Source organism: Lepidochelys kempii, chromosome 13 (genome assembly GCF_965140265.1).
Source record: "Lepidochelys kempii isolate rLepKem1 chromosome 13, rLepKem1.hap2, whole genome shotgun sequence".
Taxonomy (NCBI): domain Eukaryota; kingdom Metazoa; phylum Chordata; order Testudines; family Cheloniidae; genus Lepidochelys; species Lepidochelys kempii.
In genome coordinates this window covers 3,574,405-3,596,628 of record NC_133268.1, presented here as the reverse complement: position 1 = coordinate 3,596,628, position 22,224 = coordinate 3,574,405, and the positions used below count along the sequence as shown (strand labels likewise).

The 22,224-nt window shown below is 47.9% G+C and overlaps 2 protein-coding genes across 7 annotated transcripts in view; one reads left to right on the top strand and one right to left on the bottom strand.

Moving 5' to 3' along the window:
• The window catches only part of HELZ2 (helicase with zinc finger 2), a 52,423-nt gene extending 37,604 nt beyond the window's left edge, over window positions 1–14,819 (top strand). Inside the window, exons 10-20 of one of the 6 annotated variants that reach the window (XM_073308869.1) lie at window positions 1,006–1,091; window positions 2,102–2,236; window positions 2,533–2,691; window positions 3,153–3,297; window positions 4,018–4,134; window positions 4,875–5,070; window positions 6,074–6,208; window positions 7,386–7,604; window positions 9,454–9,610; window positions 10,200–10,367; window positions 10,911–14,819. In XM_073308869.1, the coding sequence (XP_073164970.1) occupies window positions 1,006–1,091; window positions 2,102–2,236; window positions 2,533–2,691; window positions 3,153–3,297; window positions 4,018–4,134; window positions 4,875–5,070; window positions 6,074–6,208; window positions 7,386–7,604; window positions 9,454–9,610; window positions 10,200–10,367; window positions 10,911–11,032 (1,639 nt within the window). In that variant the 3' untranslated portion in view covers window positions 11,033–14,819. Of the gene's footprint in view, window positions 1–1,005; window positions 1,092–2,101; window positions 2,237–2,532; window positions 2,692–3,152; window positions 3,298–4,017; window positions 4,135–4,874; window positions 5,071–6,073; window positions 6,209–7,223; window positions 7,605–9,453; window positions 9,611–10,199; window positions 10,368–10,910 lie in introns of those variants that run through there. The other 5 variants (XM_073308871.1, XM_073308870.1, XM_073308872.1 and 2 more) reach the window with 5 other exon arrangements.
• A 795-nt stretch (window positions 14,820–15,614) lies between these two features.
• On the bottom strand, window positions 15,615–20,560 carry FNDC11 (fibronectin type III domain containing 11). Its single transcript, XM_073309442.1, has 2 exons — window positions 20,494–20,560; window positions 15,615–16,620 (listed from the first exon to the last, which is right to left on the bottom strand). The coding sequence occupies exon 2, from the start codon at window positions 16,587–16,589 to the stop codon at window positions 15,645–15,647; it is 945 nt and encodes a 314-aa protein (XP_073165543.1). The 5' UTR covers window positions 16,590–16,620; window positions 20,494–20,560; the 3' UTR covers window positions 15,615–15,644.
• Window positions 20,561–22,224: the final 1,664 nt, after the last annotated feature.

The following is a 22,224-nucleotide window of genomic DNA, read 5'->3' as shown; positions in this document are numbered from 1 at the left end:
TTTCAGTCCTTTGCAAAAGAAAGCAGATATGGGGCTAGCTTTCCCCACGCCGCCTTCCCAAACAGAATGGAGCCCTTCTCCTGAGTGTACCTGGTCCACTGAAAATCCCCATGTCCCTACACAAATCAGCCAGGCCCTTGGGCTTCTGGCAGGGTGCTCTGTGTTTTTGGTTGTCGCTTTTTCAAACATTCCCGAAACACCCCGCTTCCTGCAGTCCTAGCTGTCTTAAAGAGCAAAGGATTGAGGGGGCTAGGAAAAGAGGCAGCCCTGGGGGGACTGCTCAACTTCTGTTACTGTAGCAATTCACCTCACTCTTGCTACAGCATCTTTCACAAACAACTCGGCTTGAAAGGCTGTTCATAGTTTCTTTAGCAGCCCCATGCCCCTGATTTCTCGTTCTTATTCTCCTTTATGCCGGTTCCTTTGCAACCGTGCCTTATTGAGACAGCCACACTTCAAGCAGATCCATGGCCTGCCTTTAGAATCAAGCCTCATTAACAGGCAAGGCGGCCAATCTCGCTCGAGTTAACTGTAGCAGAAGAAGAGATCTGTGTGGCTCAAAAGCTTGTCTCTCTCTCCAACAATCTGTCCAATAAAAGATACCACCTCACCTCCCTCATCTTGCTAATCTCCTGGGATTGACCCAGCTACAACTGCATGTAGCTTTAGCTTTTCTTATTCTGGAGTGACCTCTCCCTTGGTGCCTTGAGATAAAAACAGCTGGGGTGTGATCTGTGCTCCCTGCTGCTCTGTGAAATGTAATCCTCTGCCCCCAAATCCTGCCTGGCTCCGTTCTTCATGCAGGCAGGGAATGGGTCACCTGTACAGAGTAACACTATTGCAATACAACTTCTTCCCAAATTGCTTTTAGCTCTCTGCTTAGAGCCTTCATTGAATGAACAAAGCAAAGTGGTAGGATACCGAAAGGCAGTTCAAGAAAGCTGTGTCGTGTTTTTCACCATGTGGGGCTATGTTTCAGTAACTCTCTGTTTTCCCTTCTATCAGCCGGAAGGAGAATGCAATCTGGAAACTGAAACATGCCTCTTCGCTCGCCAAGAGCATAGCACTGGGCCAGGAGCCTCCTCAGACAGGTAGGTGCAAACATTCACAGGCTTCTTTTGCTCAGTTGCCAAAGCAAGTGGGCCATGTTTAAGACCATACCTGGTGATAATAATAAAACGATCTGGCTCTTACGATCTTAGCGCTTTTCATGCATAGCTCTCAGAGTATGAGAAGTGCAAAAGAAGTCAAGTATTATTCTTCCCATGGGGAAACTGAGGCACAGGGAAGTGACTTTCCTAAGATCACCCAACGGGCCAATGGCACAGCCAGGAACTGAACCTATGTCTTCTGAGTTCCAGTTCAGCATCCTATCCACTAGGCCACACTGCCACTTCTATTGTGCTTATACCACTCTCGTTGGAGCCCTTGGGAGCCATTAACTAATGCCTCTGTGAGGCAGCTGAATAAGCATGATCTGTACTTTGTGAATGGGCAAACCGAGGCAGAAAAAGTATAAAAAGATCTCCCTCAGTTCCTGCATGGGGTCTCTTAGCTGATGTGAGGTTTGAGATCTTACAGGCCCCAGATATATGCACAGTCCTGGTTCTGGGTTTGACACAGGTGACCTTTGTTAATGGGTAGCCAATAAGCAGGTCGTTTGTGACAGGGCTGGGCCAGCTCCCTTGTGTGGTGGCTACCTGCTTCCACCTAGGTATGTCCCCAGGAGTCCCAGCTGTCTGCCCAGGTCCTTATGATAGAGAAGCGAGTGTGCTCCCAGATAGAGCTCTGCTGTTCTCAGCATCTGCCTCTTCTCTGTTCCCTGGCTAGGGATTCCTCTTTCCAAAGGGGAATGGAGTCACAGGACCTAGCCGCCATATTAGAGCAGTTAACATTTAACCCTCTGGATCTTTACAGGTGATTCAGTGGCAGAGGGAGTTGGTGTCAAAGTAGGATTAAATTTGGGAGCTCTTGGCTCTGAGTCCTATGCTTGGACCATGCCGTGCTCAATGACACTGCAAAGTGTGCTTCTTGTTTGGTGCCCTCTGTAATCTCAGTTTAAAGTTGTTGGGTGTTCTTGTTTTTATTTTTTTAAATGTAGCAGAGAAAAAATCCAAACTCCTGGCCCAAAAAACCTTTGATATCCCTGGGAGCCTGAGGAAGCTCAACCAAAGTCAAAACAAGGCAATCCTAGATGCTCTGAGAAAACCCTTCACTCTCATCCAGGGACCACCAGGTGAGACAAGAGGGGGTACATGCATGCGTGTGAATGGGTGATAGCACTTTTTATGGAAGCCGCTTGAGGCCTGGCCCGGGGTTCCCCCAGACTCCTCTGCTGCCAGGTCCTTGAAGTGACATGTTCTTTGTGGGACCACACGCAAGTGACACAGAAATGGGGTGGGGCAGTGACACTCAGGGCTGTGCAAATCCATTCAGTTCTAAATTCTCAAACACACCAGCCTGGAAGTCTCTCTGTTCCACTTGCCAACAACGGTATGTCGGAACATTCTCAGCAGACCTTGTTTCACCCAGGCACGGGGAAGACAGTGGTTGGGGTCCATATTGTCTACTGGTTCAACAAGCTGAATGAGGAGAGGCTGGAGAAGGAACCATCTCTGGACGATGCGGAAAAAGCAGGAAAATGCATCTTGTACTGTGGCCCATCCAACAAGTCTGTTGACGTTGTTGCAGGTAACTTGGCATGCTGACTGCTGGGGGTCACGTGATACAAGATTTCTATTTACCCGTTTTTTCAGAGAGCTGGGAGGGAAGGTGGAAGAGATCCTAGCGTACTACTTAGGCTGAAATTCTTAAATGGAAACAAGGCAGTGGCAGGTGAGAAGTTGCAGAGGGGGTAGGAATAGTACATCTGACAAAGCGAGATAATGCATGTTCTTAAACAGCAGATGGTTCCTACGCTCAGGGTGCCTGGTGCAGCTTGCATTGAAGTCTGGGATTGCTCCAGCATCCCTTTGCTCTATAAAAGATCCCTCACTGACCTGCTCTCAAAGGAGCTTGGAGATCTGTGCCTTTTTGAGTGCAAGGCTGTATATTGGGACCCTGAGACTAAAAGGGCTTGTTGCCTGGGGGGCATCTTAGGAGAGCATGAGTCCTGGTGTCACTCAGTGGAGTCTATTCTGCTCCCTCCCCAGAGATGCTGTTGAAGATGAAGGGGAACCTGAAGCCTCTGAGGGTTTATGGCGAGGCAATGGAGTCGATGGAATTCCCCTACCCCGGGAGCAGCCGGCACTTCTCCCGGAAAGCCCTGCGGGATGCAAAACCTAAGCCGGAGCTCAGGTAGGACAATGCAACCCCAAGCAGGTTAAAGAGAGAGTGTGTCCTGAGTTCACCCCACAGTGGAGCCAAGGAAGCCATCCTCTAGTTTGCTCAGGAGAGTCCAAATACATCATATTGCAGTATACGGGGGAATTGCAGGTTGGGAGCGGGAACTATTGGCAGGAGGGTCTCTGGAGTAGAATCTGAATCCTTCCAGCACCATCAGATCATGAACAAGGCTCCACCATCTCTGCCTATTCCAGGCCACTCTCTGCGTTTACTCTCTGTTAAGTCCCCTACATTTTCCCTCTCTGAGTATGTTCAGTGGAGGGTTTTCTGTCGATTGGCCCCTTTTGTGTGTCCCTCCAGCTGTCCACCAGCCCTGGCAGATGCTTGGACATGTCTGGGACATGTATTTAGAATGAAGCCATCTTCTTTTCTGGATAACTTCAGAAATAAGAGGTTACTAAGCTCTCTTGACAAATGTTGACATTTCTTATAAATTCATTCAGTTTACTAACTGGAATAGAAAGAAGAAAATCTTTTGGCCCATCTAGGGAGAAATAAGCATAGGGCCTGAGAAAATGTAAAAGCTGGGACGTATTTTCTTAGAGATGCTGCTGGTGTATAACCAAGCTGGTATACTCCGTTGTTGCGGGACATCTCCCAGTGTGCATGGATGTGGGTATGTATAACGTTTATATTGAAAAATCCCGTTTTTTGTTGTTTTTTTAATTTCAGTGAAATAATTTTGCATCACCGAATCCGGCAGCCACCCAATCCTCTTTGGCGAAAAATCCGTGACTTTGATACAAAAGTGAAAAGAGAAGAGCAGATATCAGAAGAGGAGGTTAAGAAGTGAGTGAAAAGAGACCCACATGAAAGGTCTGGCAGTCGTTGGCTGTACTGGAGCGTGTATTAGTATGAAATAGCCAGTACCTGTATGCAACACAGTGCAGTTACTCACATCCCCATCAGGGAGAGGTTTAAGATGCAGTTGCTGGGCCAGAACCTCAGCTGTTATAAATCAGCATAGCTGCATGGAAGTCAATGGAGTTATGCTGATTTACAGCAGCTAAGAATCTGGCCCTCTTAGCCTTTGCTGAGATTGGAAATTGAAACTAAAGAACAAACCACATCATGTTCCTGAGGTTGCTTTTTTTGAAAAAAACAAATACAACCAGCTCCTGTTGACCCTGTAGCACAGAATATGCTGTGGAGATAGTAACTCTCTGAATCTGTTGTGAACTGAACATCCAGGGATACTTCCTTAGGGTAACACTGCAGCCTGTGAGTGCTTCTAGAGTGATTTCTGCTTCGAGGGCTCTGCTTGTGTGGTTCATGAGACTCTGGGCTGTTGGACTGAAAAATGAAGCTACCAGGCCTGGGGATGTAGGTTCCATAGCTTTCAGACCCCAGGGTGTCTCCAACTGGGCCTGTGGGAAACCCTTTATGGAGAGGGCCGTGCTGGGGGGAGGGGAGGGTGTAACCCTTTGGGAAGGTGTATCCCGTTTCCAGAGTAGGAACTGAGCAGAGGTGAAAGTTTCACAAATGCTGCCACTAGTACAGAATCTGACCTCCTTCACCTTCGCCTACAGGTACAAAAGCCTGTTGCTAGAAGCCCGTGTGCAAGAGCTGCAATGCCACAATGTCATCCTGTGCACGTGCTCTGCAGCCTCTGCCGCCTGCCTTGTGGACAACCTGAACGTCAAGCAGATCCTCATTGATGAGTGCGCCATGTCCACCGAGCCAGAGACCCTCATACCCCTGGTCAGCTACATGAAGGCGGAAAAGGTGAGTCCCTCCCAGTGGTCAGTCATTAGGGCGCTGTCAGTTGCCCCGGAATTGCTCCCTAACCAGAGGATCTCTCCATTGGCTCTGCACTCACTCTAGACTGCGCCTCGCTACCCACTAAAGTTTGCAGTTGTATTTCAAGGCTGTCCCTGATGGCTCCTGTGGTGATGCATGCACTCTTGTGGTGTCTCCTCCGTGTGTTCGTCAGGGTGGAGCTCCAAGCAAAGCACTGGGATGCTGGGCGTTATGCCCCGTTATGTGTCGCCCTTTTACCTTGCAAGGGAAACGCAACTCCTGTCAAACTGTGTGATGCATCCCAGGCTCAGAGGTGCACATTGTACATCTGCATTCACACCGCTCTGCATAAACACGCATCCCCAAACACACCATGCACGCAGAGGTCAACACAGTATATAAACACACACACTTAGTGGGTCTATTATGATGGTGACAACTGCAGCATAAAACCGGTCCGTATGCTCACTAGCTAATTACTTGACCTAAGTATCTCATCTCAGCCCCACAAGTGCAATCTTTCAAACATGCTCAATCCACATTTTGGCTTGACTCTCCTCAAAGCACATACGGAGCTGGAGAGAAAAGTAGATGGAAGATGTGGATGCTATTTTGGCATGCTCTGGAAGAGGCATTTGGCACTACAGCCAGGAAACGTGCTGGCCTGTATAGACAATCTCGATGAGATGTGCTGTGGTTGTCCTAATGACCCACCTGGTCCTGAAGTTGGAGAATATAGTAGAGAGTCTGGCAAGCTCTTGCTCAGCAAAGTGTCTTGAATACCAAATGACACCTCGACTGTGAGCTGCGGACTGTGTTCTTTGGTGGGACCCTGATCCTGGATTGGGGTTTGTAGGTGCTGCCTGAATAGAAATAAATAGTAATAATGTATGTGCCTTCACACACATTCCTCCAACAAGTTAACTGGAAGGAGTGGAGTAGAAGAGGCAGAGAACTGGAGCCTGTGTTTTCACTCCATATATTCCAGGTTGTTTTGCTTGGGGACCATAAGCAGTTGCGGCCTGTAGTCCACAACGATTTCTGCAAGAGCCTTGGCATGGAGACATCCCTCTTTGAACGTTACCGGAACCAAGCCCAGATGCTGGACACGCAGTACCGCATGGTAGGAGTCCCCTGGTGGTCTTTCTCCCACCCCCCGCCATAGGAAATGCTGTTAGCTTGCTCCAGCCTGTTGGGATGCAAATATTCTGCTGTAACATCTCCTCTGATAATCCAGTCTGCCCTGAGTATTTACTTTAGGGGAGCCTTCCTGGATACTGTTTTAGTCAGGATAGGGCACTCTTCACTGCAGAAGAGCTTTCTGAACATGGTTTTCTGAGCTTCCCTAGTACATTGGCCAACTCTTCACTCGTTCTTCTCATCTCATAGATTGCCAGCTGACAATGGGCAGGTGCAGGGTCACGGGGGGTTGCTGATCTGTTGAGTTTCACCCTTTAGTCAATCTGACTGGCATATTGTTAGCCAGTAAATACATATTCCTATCACTGATACCCTCCTCTATACTCCTGTTTATTAGCTACACCCACAGGTTGGCTTGTCATAAACTAGACTGTAATTTCTTATGGAAAGGCAGTCCCTGTCTCCATGTGCCTAGGACAATGGGGCCCTGATCCTGACTCAGGCCTTCGGGTGCTGTCACAATACAAATAATTCATAGACCCTAATGCCGGAAGGGACCATTGTGATAATTGAAAGCGACCTCCTGTATAATGCAGGCTCTGGGACGGCTCTGAATTAATTAATTAGCAATAGCCACCCTCAGTGGGTTCAGTACTGGAGGAATTGCTGCCTTATAGAATGCACAAGTGTTGATCTAGGTGACCCAGGCCAAAATGGCAGTCACCGTGCCGCTTGAGCGGGCACTGCCTTCTGGTTTAACTGTCAGAAGAGCTTTTCTGTAAAGCATTGGACATATAAATAGCAGACCGGTAAAATTTTGCCCGGCCTCTGATTTTGCCCATGCAATTGCTTGATTTGGGAAGACACAACTCAAGGGGCTGGGTACCCAGTTGTCACAACTGGCTGTTGGCACATGCAAAATGCGTGTCTACACACCTGCTCTCTTGTCCATATCTATCGGTATACAGGTGACACTGAATTTCTTGCCCTTTCCATAGGGGCAGCATTTTGGAGGCTATTAAGAATGGCTATGTGGCAGGTTGTATGAAGAGCTACGGCTTGAGAAATTGGTGGTAGACAGCCTGGTTAAACAGGTACTGTGGGACCTGGGGCCCTCACTTTTGTTACTCACCTGAGGGTCTCTCCTTTTGATCTGTCAGCAAAAGGACATCTGCAGGTTCCCATCCCAGGAATTTTACATGAGCAATCTGACAACCTGCCCTGAGCTTAAACGCCCTACCAGCGCATTCGAACACAGATACAAAAGTGGCTGTCCAATCATCTTCGGGCACATAGAGGGGAAGGAGCAGAGTCTGATGGTCTCCACTGAGGAGGGAAACGAGAATTCCAGGGCTAACCGGGAAGAAGTGGAACAGGTGGTAAGTAGCCAGCAGGGCATTTTTTTGCTGGCAGATGGTGAGGGTGGAGTAAGGCAGCACTTGGGTTTATGGACATATTGTTTGGCATCTGGTATTGTTTGCTTGCCAGGTGGGTCCCATTTAATAGTTATCCAGCCTGAAATGCTCTTCAGCCAATCAGCTGCAAACATTGACGGTGGTGTTTGGTCTTTTCAACGCAGCTGCCATTTTGTCATTGAAAGGAGTTGCTAAGAGACGCATAAGATCTAAACATTAATAAGGTCAATGCATCCATTGAAACAGCACGACCCTCTCTGTGCCCACTGCACAAGCTGTGACGACACTGTTCTCACACCATCTCTCAGGCAGGTGCTGATGGGGATTTACTTTTTGTCTTAGACCCACGATCAGTCTGCATTTATAAAATTCGGCCAGGGAGTCTCACGCTCCTTGCCAGCCACCCCTGTTTTTCGCAAAGCAAACAAGCTCTGTCCCTACCTTCCTGTGTGCGAGAGAGAGTCTTTGTATCGATCAGCCATTCGTGAAATACCACAATGCGTCCCGGTGAGATGCAGGAGCAGGTTTCTGTGCACGGAGCGTATCCTGCTAGGGAAGGACGGATTAGAGTGGTAACAGGAGAGTGAGTGTTGAGTCCCACCAAGGGACTCAGCTTGGGGGAAGGATAGGGCTACTCCTGTCTCACCGTCTCTCAGGTTGCTCCCCTGTTCCCTGCATCTATCAAGTCCCTGATGCAGCCAGACTACCACCACCTCTTAGCCATGCTGTCTTCCCTGGCTGGCAGCAGCAGAGGGAGCTTTGAGAGTGGAGGAGTCTTCCCTGCCCTCAGTGCCAGGAACAGAATGGCCCCAGTGACCGGCTGGTGTCTATGGCGCCCTGGTGGAAGTACTGAAGCTGACAGAAGCTCGTGGGGAATCTCGTAGACTGCCCCAGGCAGCCCCTGCCATTCACTCATTTTCACACGTCCAGTGAGAGGCCGAGGCCCAGGCTTGGTCTAACCGGTGGGGCTGGGCCAGGTTGTTCGGGAAAGCCCGGCTTACAGCACCATTTGGTGAGCACAAGCCAGTGCCCATGCTGGTCATGGGGAAAGCATTAGAGTGATGTTAGGAACTGCTGCCTTTAAACGCTGCTGTAGCCAGTGCAGCTCTGGTCTGCCATGGGCATTGTTGGTCAGGGCTTGCTGAAATAACCAGCACTAGTTCAAAGATGTATGGTCCTGTTGATGTTGCAGCTAGCAAAGGCTCTCCACAGTGTATGAGTGTGAAGCCCTTGCTCACCCTTCGATAATGTGGCTACCAGCACAAAACCAAGATGTGATCATCCTGCATCTATTTTTTTTTCCTTTTTTTTTTTAATTGTCTTGTTCCCGGGTTGACACAGTGATTTCAGCAAAGAGTTGTGCTATGCCTCATTGAGCCCTAGGAGCGCCATGGGTAGGGCTAGGAGAGCCAGGTTGAGTTTCCTTGCTTTAACATTAAAATCTCTGGCTTTGCTGCCCAAGACTAACTCGACACCAGTCTATTCCTCCACCACCTTGGTCTCTGTGCCTTGTGGATGGAGAGGATGGGATGAACGGTGCAACCACAGACCAAAACAGCGTTGGTGAAAGGGGCCATGTGGACAAGAAGCCAGAGTGCATCACTGAGTGGGGTATCAATGGGATGGCATAAAACTGGAGAGAACCTCGTGTCTTCTCTTCCTCCTTCCTTCCCAATCTGAAGCTGGGGGGACCTGTTCTCTTCTGTCCCTCCACAGCAATTCCACCTATGTGTGGAATGAAGGAAAAGGCTGTTTCCTTTCCTCCCCCCCAGCCCCAACAACAAGCAGGAGCTCACATTGTGTCCCCCCTCAGGTGAGGATAGCAAAGCAGCTGACCCTGGATGGCACCATCAAGCCAGTGAATGTTGCCATCCTGAGCCCGTACAACGCCCAGGTGTCGGAGGTCAACAAACGTCTCGCCCAGGAGGGTGTCCGTGGGATGACAGTTTGCACTATCATGAAAAGCCAAGGTAAAGTCCGTAGGGAATAGCAGAGTTCTCTATTTCAGCTTCCAGCTGGTGTGAAGTAAGGTCATTACCTTTCTCCACCCTCCTGTGGGGTACAGCACCTTGTCACTCAGAATCACCAAATCTCATGGGTCAGGGCTTGCTTCAGCCATCGGGAGAGACCCCACAGAGCTGGCTTTCTGGGTGATTCTTGGTCACAATCAGCAGCGAGGGGAGCCCTTGAAATACCTATTTAAAGAAATCCCCCAAATCTTTGTGTCTCAGAAAACCAGCCACATGGATGGAGCGCAATTGTTGAACATAAGTGAAGAAGTTAAATGTGAATGACACTTGGAGGGGAGGTTGGGGTTGTTAAAGTGAGCATTCTTCATAGAGCCAGGGTCTGCAGTAAGGCAGATGCTCTCGTAAAAATGACGATGGGATACAGTAATGGCTCCAAATGCCATAGGAACACAGCTGTAAGCTGCGATATTCTAGACTTTTGCTGTAGAGGAATGGATGTTATTCCAGTAGGGAAGCATAGCTGGACACTTTCTGGCTAAATGCCTTTAACTTCACCATCAATAAAATTGGTGCAATTCCTTCTCTCTAGGGAGTGAATGGAAGTATGTGATCCTGTCCACTGTACGCTCCTGCTCTCGATCAGATATTGATAGGAATCCCACCAAAAGCTGGCAGAAGAAGTATCTGGGATTTGTTATTGACCCAAACCAGGTCAATGTAGCCATCACTCGGGCTCAAGAGGGGCTCTGCATTATAGGTGAGTCTTCTGGGAAGGTGCATGAAGCTAGGATGGGAGAAGAAATGCTGTAGAAGGAAGTGGGGATCCGAACTTAGAGGCAGAAGAAGATGGTCTGTCTTCGTTTTTCTAACATTACAACGTCAATGATTTTGAAGTTCGAGTGGCTGGGAACCACCCCATGTATTTGAACTACCCCTCAGAGTGGAGAGCAGTGATCATAGGCATCTCTCCCATGTTTTTAACATACATTCAGCGTGTATTGTCTTGTTTCTGTTTTTAATCATATTCTTTCTTTGCTTGCATGCTGGATCTCTAGTCCAGCAGAATTTGACCTGCTGGTATTTCCCTGTTGGTCACATGGACAGGATACATTTACAGTGATGTGGCAATGGTAGGGCCATGGCTGGGGACTTTGGGGCTGAAGGAAATGTCCCTCCAGTTTATCCAGCACAGTTTGGCTTTTTTCTCTAGGCCCAGAGGTTACAGACAGGTCCGCCAAGTGTTCTATGGAAACAGATTAGCCATTTCTGCTCACTGTTGGTTTTTCCCTTCTACCAACAGGAAACCGCTATCTCCTGGAATCCAACCCTTTGTGGAGGAGACTGCTGGAGCATTACAAACAGATGGGATGCAGCACTTCGGCTCACGACATTCGGGTCAGGAAGAAGTCAGCCCTTCGCTGATGTGAATAGATCACAGCTGGATAAACCAGTCCCTGCCTGAAATGTTTGATGGGCCCATTGGGGAACAATGCTGCATTCAAGCCTCTTTTCTACCCGTCAGGCACTAACCAGTGAAGAAAATGCACCAGGAATTGGCAAGCTGCACTTGACCACTCACCTTAAACTTCTTGTAATGAAAAGGCAACCTTATGTCAAGACTTCCAGCATTTGCAAACCAAAAAGCTGTGGAAGTTGATGGGTGCAGGGGCAGATTTTGTGGAAGCCAAGAGAGCCTCCGTGGAATCCCCAACCTGCATTTTTGTGACAGCAGCTATTCTTTGGGGACCAAATAGATATTTTTACTTCATCAGGAGCTGAAGGATGGCATGTGACAGAGCTGCAGGCTTGAGCTGTGATGTGCCATACTAGGATCAAGGCTGCCAAATGCTACCATGAATTCTGAAACCAAGCCCAGGAAACTACTAAGGCAATCTCATTTCTCAAAGCAGAAGAAACAATCTGTGTTTTATTTTAAATGAAGGAAAAAACCAAAAAACCAAAACAAAACCCAGATAATGAAATATTCTTGGCCTTTATGAATAGGTAAATATCACTTAGCCAAGGCCAAGTACTTTTATAAATAGACATATTGACTCTTAGTGCAAAGGAGATTGTGATGACCAGTATAAAGAGAATGAAGACCATGGGGGACAACCTCTACCAGCAGATTTTGACACTGTAAAGATATTTTTAAGCTGCCCACCTAGTTTTACTTGAAAATGTTTCCTCTTGTGTAAAGAATGTTCCCTCCTCTGTTCTTCTTCTTGTTTTAAGCTGCTTCTAACTTATTGACTTTTAACTCAATGAACTTTGCTTTGCAATCAAAGGCCCATGCTTTTGGCCACGTGAGATGTATGTGTATATATTTTTAAAATAGCCAAATTGCTATGAACTGAGAGGTGTGGATCACTAGAGAACAGGAGGCTGACAGGAACAGGAGTTATTTTTCCCAATAATTCAGTTCCGATCATACCTGTGTAGTAGTGAAATGGTGCTCAGCACTGAAGCCTTGTTAAGCTGGAGCGGCTTATGTGGGCATGGTATTTATGGGGGACAGCACGGCAATCTCATTATTCCAGTTCTGACTACGTGTGCCTGCCTCAGTGCTCCTGAAGACCAAATACATGGGGACCAGTAGATGTCCGTGTAAGACTGAGCCAAGCTGCCGTTGCAACATTTTTTGTATCAAATGAAAACAAGGTGGGCCAAGTGTCACCCCGGGTGTAACTACCAACCTTTGTGACTTCAACAAGAGTTATACTAGGGATGAATGAGTGTTGCGTTTGCAGGGCTTCTTTCCCAAAGTGAAGGAATGTGCAATAAGAAAACCTGAAGAGCCAGTGTGTAATGTCATACTCCATTTCCGTGATCCTTCCTGTTAGGTTTGAGTCGTGTATAGCCATGGAAAGTGCAGAACCTGTGGAGAAGGTTCTCCTTCTTCTGCTTCTTGTTTTGAAACTGCTTGCTTGCTCTCCTGCCATGTAATAGACCTGGTTTCTGGTAAAAGAGAACACGCACATCTGCTCTTCTAGTAGTGCAGCATATGGGTCCAAGTCCCATGTCTGAGGAAAGAATGTAGAAGGCTTCCTCAGTATTTCTAAAGGGCACTGGATAAAGGCTGGTCATGGCATTTGAGGCCAGAAGGGATCACCAGCTCATCCAGACCTACCTCTTCTGTATCACAGGCCACTAACGTTACCCAGCACCTGCACACTAAGCCCAACAACCAAAGTTTTACAGCCCTCAAGAGACTAAACTATTATGTGCCACAGGCAGAGAACAGGTGAGTTCTTAGGCCTGATAGTTGTCCCACATTGAAGCCTCGTATCTCAAGGATTCCAAACAGGCCTTGTTTTTGCAAACTAATTGTTTTTACGATTCCAGAGTAAACTCTGGAACAGAGATCACTTTGTGGACTAGTGAAACGAATGTTGAAAGACAGTTTTGGAATCCTTAAGTTAAACACTTCAGTATAGCACACACATCCCAGCAGAGAGAACATTGTATAGCTAACACACTCACCATGGTCCCTTTAAGTCCAGTGGGCCTTATTCTCCTCCCTCTAGTGTAAATCATGGAGTTTCTCCATGGAAAGAATGCAGGTTACACCAGCGTACAACTGGTATAAATGAGAGGCGAATCAGACGCACTGTAGGGGCTTAGTTTGATACCGCTGAGCATCATTTAGCCAAGTCACCTCTGCGTGTACCATTTTCCACTTGTTCGTATTTAAAAAAGCAAAAACAAAACACCACCCATCCCCCGGCCCACCAAACTACTTCACCTTGTGCGGTAAAGTCTAGAGTGAAGTACTGTGTTCAGTCACTGTTATCTTACAAGGCAACAGATCACATCCTCTCCGGAAACTTATTCTGAAAGAGACTGGTCTCATAACTTGTGTTCGAAAATGCTGCCCTATGGCCTACAAACTACAGTGAGATCGCAGCTTAAACTGCTGAGTTGCATTGATGTTGTAAATAGGTAGTCGCATAATTGATCATGTAGCCTCAGTAGCCAGGGGTTAGCAGGAAGTGCAATTAATGTAATGTTTTGTAGAGACTATTACTGATAACTGAATACTGTGTTATGGATATAGTGCTTTTGGATATACAGAATCAGAGAAGTTAATATGGAAAAGACTCATTAAATTTAGTCCAGCTTCATATGCGTAGAGAGATTTGAATCAGTTATTTATGATGGAAGGATTCTTACATAAAACTATTGACATAAAGACAAAGAAGACATTTTTTATTATGGGGGGGGGGAGAGGAGAAAGCCCCCACTATAATTCCAATGGCATGTGTCTGGCATGATGGTGTGCAGTTTGTTGGCCACATCACAGAGTTTGATAAAACAAGGCTTGTGAATGGTAAAATAGGAGATCAGAATGGTTTCCTAGGGAGATGCCATGACTGGGAAATATCCTTTCATCATAAACATCAGGGGTTGAACTCCAGCTGGTGCTGACCATAGGTGCATGCCCAAAGAACAGCACAATGGCTGCAGTTTGGGCAGAAAGGTGTCCATCCTCATGCACAGCCCACTATTCTGAGCTTCTGACCGGAGTCATGGTGGGGTGGGTCTGGACTGTAGCTAAGAGGTCGGAGTACAGCACCCTCACCACCCCCACTCCATACAGCTTGCTCTTTCTTCAGGATTGGGGAGAGGGACTGTCTTTGGGTTCTCAGCCAGAAGACAAGCACGTGTTAAAATTGCTTTTGTGGTATATGTCCGTCCATGCTGGAGGGTAGCATAGCTTTCCCCAGCACTACCGAGACTTCAACCCTATGTGAGTTCAAGAAAGGTGATCTACATCTAGAGTAAACAGTGTCTCAGGCTTCAATCTGACTGATCTTTGTGATTTTAGCACTCTCCCTTGGGTCTGCTCCTGCTCCCAGTAAAACCAGTAGAAAAATCTTTTGTGGCTTCAGTAGGAACAGACGTGGGCCTGCAGTGCTGTTCCTGAGGAGCCATACAGCTGTGTAGAGAACGATCCACTGCAATAAATCAGTTTTTAAATGGAAATAAAATGTTACGTGTTGTGAAATTCAAATTAAGGAACCTTAAATGTGACAGGTTTTTTATCTTGTGTCTGTAACGTGAGACTTGTAACAGCTTTGGAACAACATTTTGGATACAAATATTTTTATCTGCTTCTAATGTTTTTAAATAAGAACCTCAACATTCCTGTTTCATATTTAAGCCATAATTGTAAAGATGATTAAATTTATTAAATGAAAAATGTTTATTTATGACTATGGGATTGAGTTCTCTATGTGCGTGTATATGTGTCCATGCGTGAATAGAATCTGTCCTGTACTTAATTGAAAGGATTCTACGGAACTGAATCTGGACAGAAACAGATGGGAAAAGAGGAATTAACCCCAATATTCAACAGAGGAAACTGTTTTATAGAGGATGATCCCTGGAGATTTTGCCCTCTCCTGTTTTAAGTCAAAAAAGGATCTTTTCCTGCACTGTAGAGCATTACTATGGGATGGGAAATGAGAGGGCAACTACATGTCAGAGGCTGTGGAAGGAACCTTGGCAAGGAGACTGGGCAGTGGTGAGGGACCATGAGGATTGGGATTCAGGTGAGTGTGTGCGTGTGTGTGTAAACAGAGCACTGTTGGTGTGGCAAGGGGCAATGAAGAAAGGAAGGGCAATGAAAAGTGAGGACATTGCGTGGGAAGAAGGCACTGAGTTAGCTGTTGATTTATAGGAAGGCACCAGACAGTGGATAAATTTTCCCTAAATTGTTTTGTGTCAGACACCATGTGGTGATCTTTTACCCACTGCTATAGTCTGCTCAGCCTCACTACGAGGGGTAGCTGGCCTTCATTGGCAACGGACGTTGCAAAGGATGGGTGGAGGCACGAGGGGCAGTGGTGACTGTTTAAACTGTGTTGTTTTCAGCCCATAAAGATGTATATGAGGCACTTTGTAAAATTACAATTGAAGACACAACAGCTCAATTTTTATGCAAAAACCTTTAAAAATACATTTTAAATTTTACTTCTTCAACTTCTTTGAATTGACAAAATTAGAAAATTCTCTGCTGCTGCTTCATCCGTCAGGGTTCGCACATGGTGCTCTCCATGCCTTCATCAGGGTAAGGTTTTGTCTCCAATGTGATGGTATCGCGCCACTGTTCATAGACGAGTGTGTAAGTCTCCGCCCTTTTAACTGTGAATCTGTATGATCTGTCAGACAGCAGGTTCCGGATTTCACACATGTTGGACGTGACCGGCATTATTCCACACTGGATCCTCTCTTGCTGGGTTCGGGGCTCCAGTAGCTTAAACCTGAGTTCATACTGTTCAGGCTGTGACTGTTGACTTGTGATAAACCACTTGAGGCTCACCCAGTCCTCATGGGCCACTGATTCCTTTCGATCAAACATCACTGGCATCTTGGTACTCAGAACAAGCCTAATGTGTGGGATTTTGGTAGCCCCAACATCTGACACCAGACGATGCTTAACATACAGCCTTCCTGGCACTAGCATGGCAAGGAAATTATCCATCAGCTCAGACAGATTTGACAGCTTTTGCTTGACCAAGTCCCACCTGGCGAGGAATGTTACCATGTCATAGGTCTCCAGGAAGTGGACCAGCTCCTCCCGCCCCTGTTCCAGTTGTTCTAACAGGTCAGTTAAGAGCAACAGCTGGATTTTGGTTTGGACTGTTCCCAACTTCTTCATCCTCTGGAATCTCCAGGGGTCAACCAGCTGGAACATAGTGGTGGGCAGCATGAGGTGGTTCTGGTCTCCCAGTGCCAAATGCTTGGGCAGAATTTCAATGTAATATGAGCACTTTTTCAGAAGTTCAATTCGCTTATGGTGGCGTTTCAGCAGGTGGAGACTCAAGTCAGAGTGCAGAAACTCCAGCACAATGTTCTTTCTCTCCATGTACATCTTCCAGGTTTCATTCTCCTGGTCCTCCTCTTTGTTGTACAAAATACTCTGCAGATTGTTTTCTATCTCATTCAAATACACATCCATGGTTCCAAAACTCATAGTTGCTGTGCAGGAAAGCAACAATAACAACCTTTAAGAACCAAAGGAAAAGCAGTCAATATGGAGCATACCATGATAGTGACTGCTGTTTCCTTATACTATAACTTTAATTATAAATCATTTTAGTTCTTATCCCATCTCTAATTTCTGTTAGACTCTATCAGGCTCCCTGCCAATGCTAGAACATTCCTTTCTAACATTACCATTTTGAGTGCTTTGCCTAGTCTAGTCCTAAATATCCCAGTCAACTGGGCTCCTGCTATTTCCCTTGAGAGACTATATCTTCATTTAATAAATAAGAACATAAGAAAGGCCATAATGGGTCAGACCAATGGTCCATTTAGCCCAGTATCCTGTCTTCTGACAGTGGCCAATGCCAGATGCTTCAGAGAGAATGAACTGGACAATTAGTGAGTGATCCATCCCATGTTGTTCATGCCTAGCTTCTAGCAATCAGGGTCTAGGGACTCTCAGAGCATGGGGTTGCATCCCTGACCATCTTGGCTAATAGCCATTGATGGACGTATCCTCCATGAACTTACCTAATTGTTTTTTTTAACCCCAACGTAGCTTTGGCCTTCACGACACCTTCTGGCAAAGAGTTATATAGGTTGACAGTACGTTGTGTAAAGAAATACTTCCTTTTGTTTGTTTTAAACCTGCTGCCTATTAATTTCATTAGATGACTCCTGGTTCTTGCGTGAAGGGGTAAATAATGGATCCTGATACTCTCACATTTTTTCCTTATCTCATTAGTTCTAATGAGACCCCTTTATACCACCCTAAGTTATCTCTTTCTCCATTCTTGCTGGTCATTCACATCTCTCATATCAGCAAGTGTCTACGTCTCTCCCTTAGTTTGCTTAGCCAAGCTATACACCCATTCAGGTCTTAGGCTTTCCTTTAGGCAACTGCAGGATACTGGCTTCAAATCAGCTTGGCTGCTGATCTTTAAAACCCCTCCAATCTATCAATGTCTTTTTGGGAGTGCAGTGGCCCAAACTGAATGTGATGGTCCCAGTGTGACCTCACCAGAGTTGTAAAGAGAGGAACTATCACGTGTCCTTTCTGTTTGACTGTGCAACCCATTCCTGAAAGTCAACATTTTGAATGACAAATCCTTCTCCCCACCTTTTGTTTAGTTTGCATTATAATGGTTCCGAATGAATTATATTCAATTGCATGTGGATGAAACGTGTAATTCCATAAGCGTTTCACTGTAACAACATGACACACAACAAGTGAAAAACAAACATGAACGAAGTAATGGTTAATCAGTGAGAAAAGGGACAATGGAAATGGCCCTTTTAAACTCCATATCTGCTCTGTTTCCTTCGTTGTATCTGTTTCCTACAATGACCAAGGCAAGAGTACTGTTTAATACCACTGCTGAGCCAATATAGCCATGGAAGACCTACCTGTATTATCTTTTAGTTGAGGTATCTATGACTTAGGTATCAAAAACAGAATTGTCAGCTAAATTCCGGTTCTTGAATCTTCACTGACAGTGATAATGACTGAACCAGAATGCAGCTTGTTTTGGATGCCAGTTTGAAGCTCATATTTAGACTTGAAAACTGAACATAGTTGATATGGAAGACAAAGAAAATGTGCAATGTCCAGATGTTGCTTTGCTAGCCCTAGCTACACTTCAATACCACGACGAGGGGGCTAGTGACACAAACGGAGAATAGCTCTCAAGTAGCTAGCTGACATCCATGGCATCGGCTTGTTTTAGAGTTGTTTTTTATAAAGTGTTTACAGTGCATAATTCTGATATTTTATTCTTTCTCCTCACATGTTTTCTGACAAGACCATGTTACTTAGTGGGTAGAACAGCAGCAGTCTGTGCCCCGTTATCCCCATTTATATAATGTGGCTGGTAATACTTGACTTCATGGGGTATTATATTATGAGGTACAATTAAATTTGTGACGTGCTTTCAGTCTTTGGATTAGAGAAGTGCAAAAGTGTCACTTATTTCTCACGGTAAGTGAGGGAATATCTTTTATTGGACCAGCTTCCAGGGGTGAGACAAGCTTTTGAGCTTTCAGCATGTACTTTTCCCAGACCTGACGAAGAGCTCTGTGTAGACGGAAAGCATCTCTCTCTCACCTTCAGAAGTTGGTCCAATAAAAGATATTCCCTCACCCGCCTTGTCTCTCTGTTATCCTGGGACCAACATGGCTACAACAACACTGCATGCACTTATTTTTCATGATAATCCCTTCATTTGCCGGGATGCTTTTTCAAGGATATTGTCAATTCAAATGTGTCCTGAATTTTTTAAACTTTATTCTTTCCATCAGAAAAATGCAGGAAAACAAGGTAAAGCCAAAAAATTGACACAGATCAGCCCCAGGACACCACAATATGAAACGTAATATAGAGCTAGCAGCTTATTTGGTTATGTAGCTCAAAACTCTAGATGATGTAAAAACGAGCTCTTACAAAGCTAAATCAAACAGAAATGTTTCTATAATTATTTCTGCATTCCACTGGCCAGAGATGCTTTTAAAACACCTGCATGGCTTTATGGAGGAGTGAGGATCTAGCTGCATGCAACAACAGCAGGAATTGGGGCCTAAAAAAAAATGAAAGCAGGGAAGATGCCGAAAGTGAAACTGACCATACATGACAGTGAAAGGGGCTTATGCCTTGCAGTTTGTTCAGAGAAAGACAAAAGAGGCAGCGGGATGAAGGAGAAGTGAATTTAGATTTTAACAAGGTGTTCAGCTTTAGTAACTGAGGCTGATGTAAATTGTTGGGAGAGAGGTGCTAATTCACTAGGGAACCTTGGATGATCCCGGCCAGCAGGCCTAAGTGACAGTCTAGGGAGAGCCTGATGCTGCCAGTATGATACACAGAGTCTGGTAGTGCTGAACTGTGGCTGCTTTTGTGTTTTCTGTTGTACTCTAGAAAGAGATAATTGTTCCTCCTCCTCGTTAGGGGCATGACAGCGCAGGGCCCAGTCTGACCCTGCTGCAACACCCTGACTTGCAGAGGGCACTAGGGGTAGCTGACGCTCCAGCTGAGGGGAAGGTGAGGGGATGCACTGCTAATGGCAGTGAGGGGATCCGGGGCTCGCCCTCCACTGGCTGGGGAGTGCCAGGCCTCCTCGGCTTTCCCCCTCTGTGCCCACAGCAGGGAGGCACAGAGAAGGGTCTTCCATGCCCCCCACATGCTTTGCCTTGTGGGGGCTCTCCTGAGCCTCTGTGCCTGCTCTGTCCACCCACTGCTCTCTGCCCACCATCCACCCCTGGGAGTCCTTCCCCCTCCATGGCCCTCCCCCTGGGAATTCCACCTTCCCTGCCCCCTTCCTGCACCATCCCCTCAGGGGTCACCCCTCCATGGCCCTCCCCTGGGCTCCCCCTTCCTGCCCCTCCCCCTCTCCATGCCCCTCCCCCCAGGCTCCCCTCTTCCTGCACCATCCTCTCAGGGGTCCCCCCCTTCATGCCCCTCCCCTGGGCTCCCCCTTCCTGCCCCTTCCCCTCTCCATGCCACTCCCCCCAGGCTCCCCTCTTCCTGCACCTCCTCCTCCCTATGCCCCTCCTCCCAGGCTCCCCTCTTCCTGCACCATCCCCTGAGGGGTCCCCCTTCCTGCCCCTCCCCTCTCCATGCCCCTCCCCCCAGGCTCCCCTCTTCCTGCACCATCCCCTCAGAAGTCCCCCCTCCATGCCCCTCCCCCTCTCCATGCCCCTCCTCCCAGGCTCCCCTCTTCCTGCACCATCCCCTCAGGGGTCCCCCCCTCCATGCCCCTCCCCTGGGCTCCCCCTTCCTGCAGCCGCCCCCCTTTTCCTGCACCATCCTCTCAGGAGTCCCTCCTCCATGACGCTCCCCGGCCCCCCTTTCTGCCCCCGGGGTCCCCTCTGGCTGGTTCCCCTCGGGGGGTGGGCGTCCTGACCTGTGGCCGAGCCGGGCGGCGTGTCCCGGGGCCGCTCCCCGCCGCCCCCTCTCCTGGGCCGGGCTGCCCTGGCTCCGGCCAGCCCCAGGCAGCTGCCATGGGAACCCATTGTTCGTAACCCCCCCCGCCCGCGGGTTCGGGGCCCGCCCCGTCTGCCCCCCGCGGGTAGGGCAGGGCACTGGGTGAGGGGCGGGGAGAGGCAAGGGGAGGTCTGTGGGGGGGCTGGGAGAGGCAGAGCAGGGGGGCTGGGCAGGTGGGGAGGCACAGGGAGGTCAGGGTGTGGGAGTCTGGGGGAGGCACAGGGAGGTCAGGGCTGGGGGTGGGGGCTGGGAGAGGCAGAGCAGGGGGGGCTGGGCAGGGCTGTGGGGGTGGCGGGTGGGGAGGGCAGGGTGTGGGGGGGCTGGGGGAGGCACAGGCAGGGCTGCGGGAGGGGGCTGGGAGAGGCAGGGGACGGGGCTGGGGAGGCGGGAGAGGCACAGGTGGGGGGCTGGATGAGTGGGGAACTGGGGATGGGTGAAAGAGGGGCAGCTGGGTTGGTTCTGCAGTGCTGGGCAGGATGGGGGTCTGAGCTGGGTCAGTGGCAGAGGACTGCTTGGGGGGAAGGGGGTGGGTCTGTGCCTGGTTCTGGGGAGGACACCTGGAAACAGCAGCATAGAAACTCTCTTAAGGGTTAAGACCAGCCCTGATTTTTTGTTTCTTTTGTGCTCCTGTCCGCCTGGTTTTGGATCCTACGATTTCACTGTTCCAGTCGGCAGGGAGAATACAGCTGGCCCACACTGCATCCTGGGCTTGCATGTGCCTAGGTACCTACCATTATAGATTTCATTCCTATCTGCCTCCGGGTGGGGTTTGGGGCACTGAGAACTATGCTTAGGACCTAATAAATACATTTTGCTTCACAAAACTAACCGGTGCAGATACGTGGCCCTGAGCCCATTTTCAATTACTTTTCTTTAAGGGGTTTACACAACTTCCTGCCTTAGGGCCAGATCCCAGATACTTGCATAGTACCTGATTCCTGGAGATGGCTGATTGGTGTATTCATGGCGGAAGGGGATCACAATGTGGCCCTTAATATTTAGGTTCTATGTATGAAGACTGGAAGAATATAGAGAACTGGACAGAGAACTACCCCAGAGGGGGAATCACAGGACCTGCTAGGCAGCCAGAAGGGACAAGCTGCAAAGGCCTTGTGCTGAGACTGCTCTGCATCCACTCCTGGGAATGTCTCCGGTTGGAACAGACAGGAGAGTCCCGGTCAATCTCAGGTGCACTCATGGGCTAGAAGGTGAGTGCTGGTCTCTTAATGTCCATGGGGTTTGATTTACAGGAATGAATTTTGTGGGAAAAATAAGCTTTTAGTGAGTCCTTAGGAGAGGGATTCTGCTCTACGCCCCCTCGGACGCCATTGCTAGGTCAGAACTAAAGGATGAAAGATAATTTTCTATATCTTTTCTCCACAAGAGGGCAGCAAAATCATCTGTCCCACTCCCCTCCTTGCCCCATCAGTGGAAACCACTGAAAGATTTATGCTGTTTTAAACTTTGCCTCATTGCAGTGGGAGCATGCTATTGAATAGGGACTAGGCAGGGTTTTTCTGCACAGGGGAAAGAAATACGGGTGAGATGTTTTTGGCTGCCCAATACGAAGCATCCAAGACACCTATCCAAAACTATCCCCCCTGCCTCCACACTCCTTCCCAGAGTAGAAGAGGGAAAACTAGACAGGTCT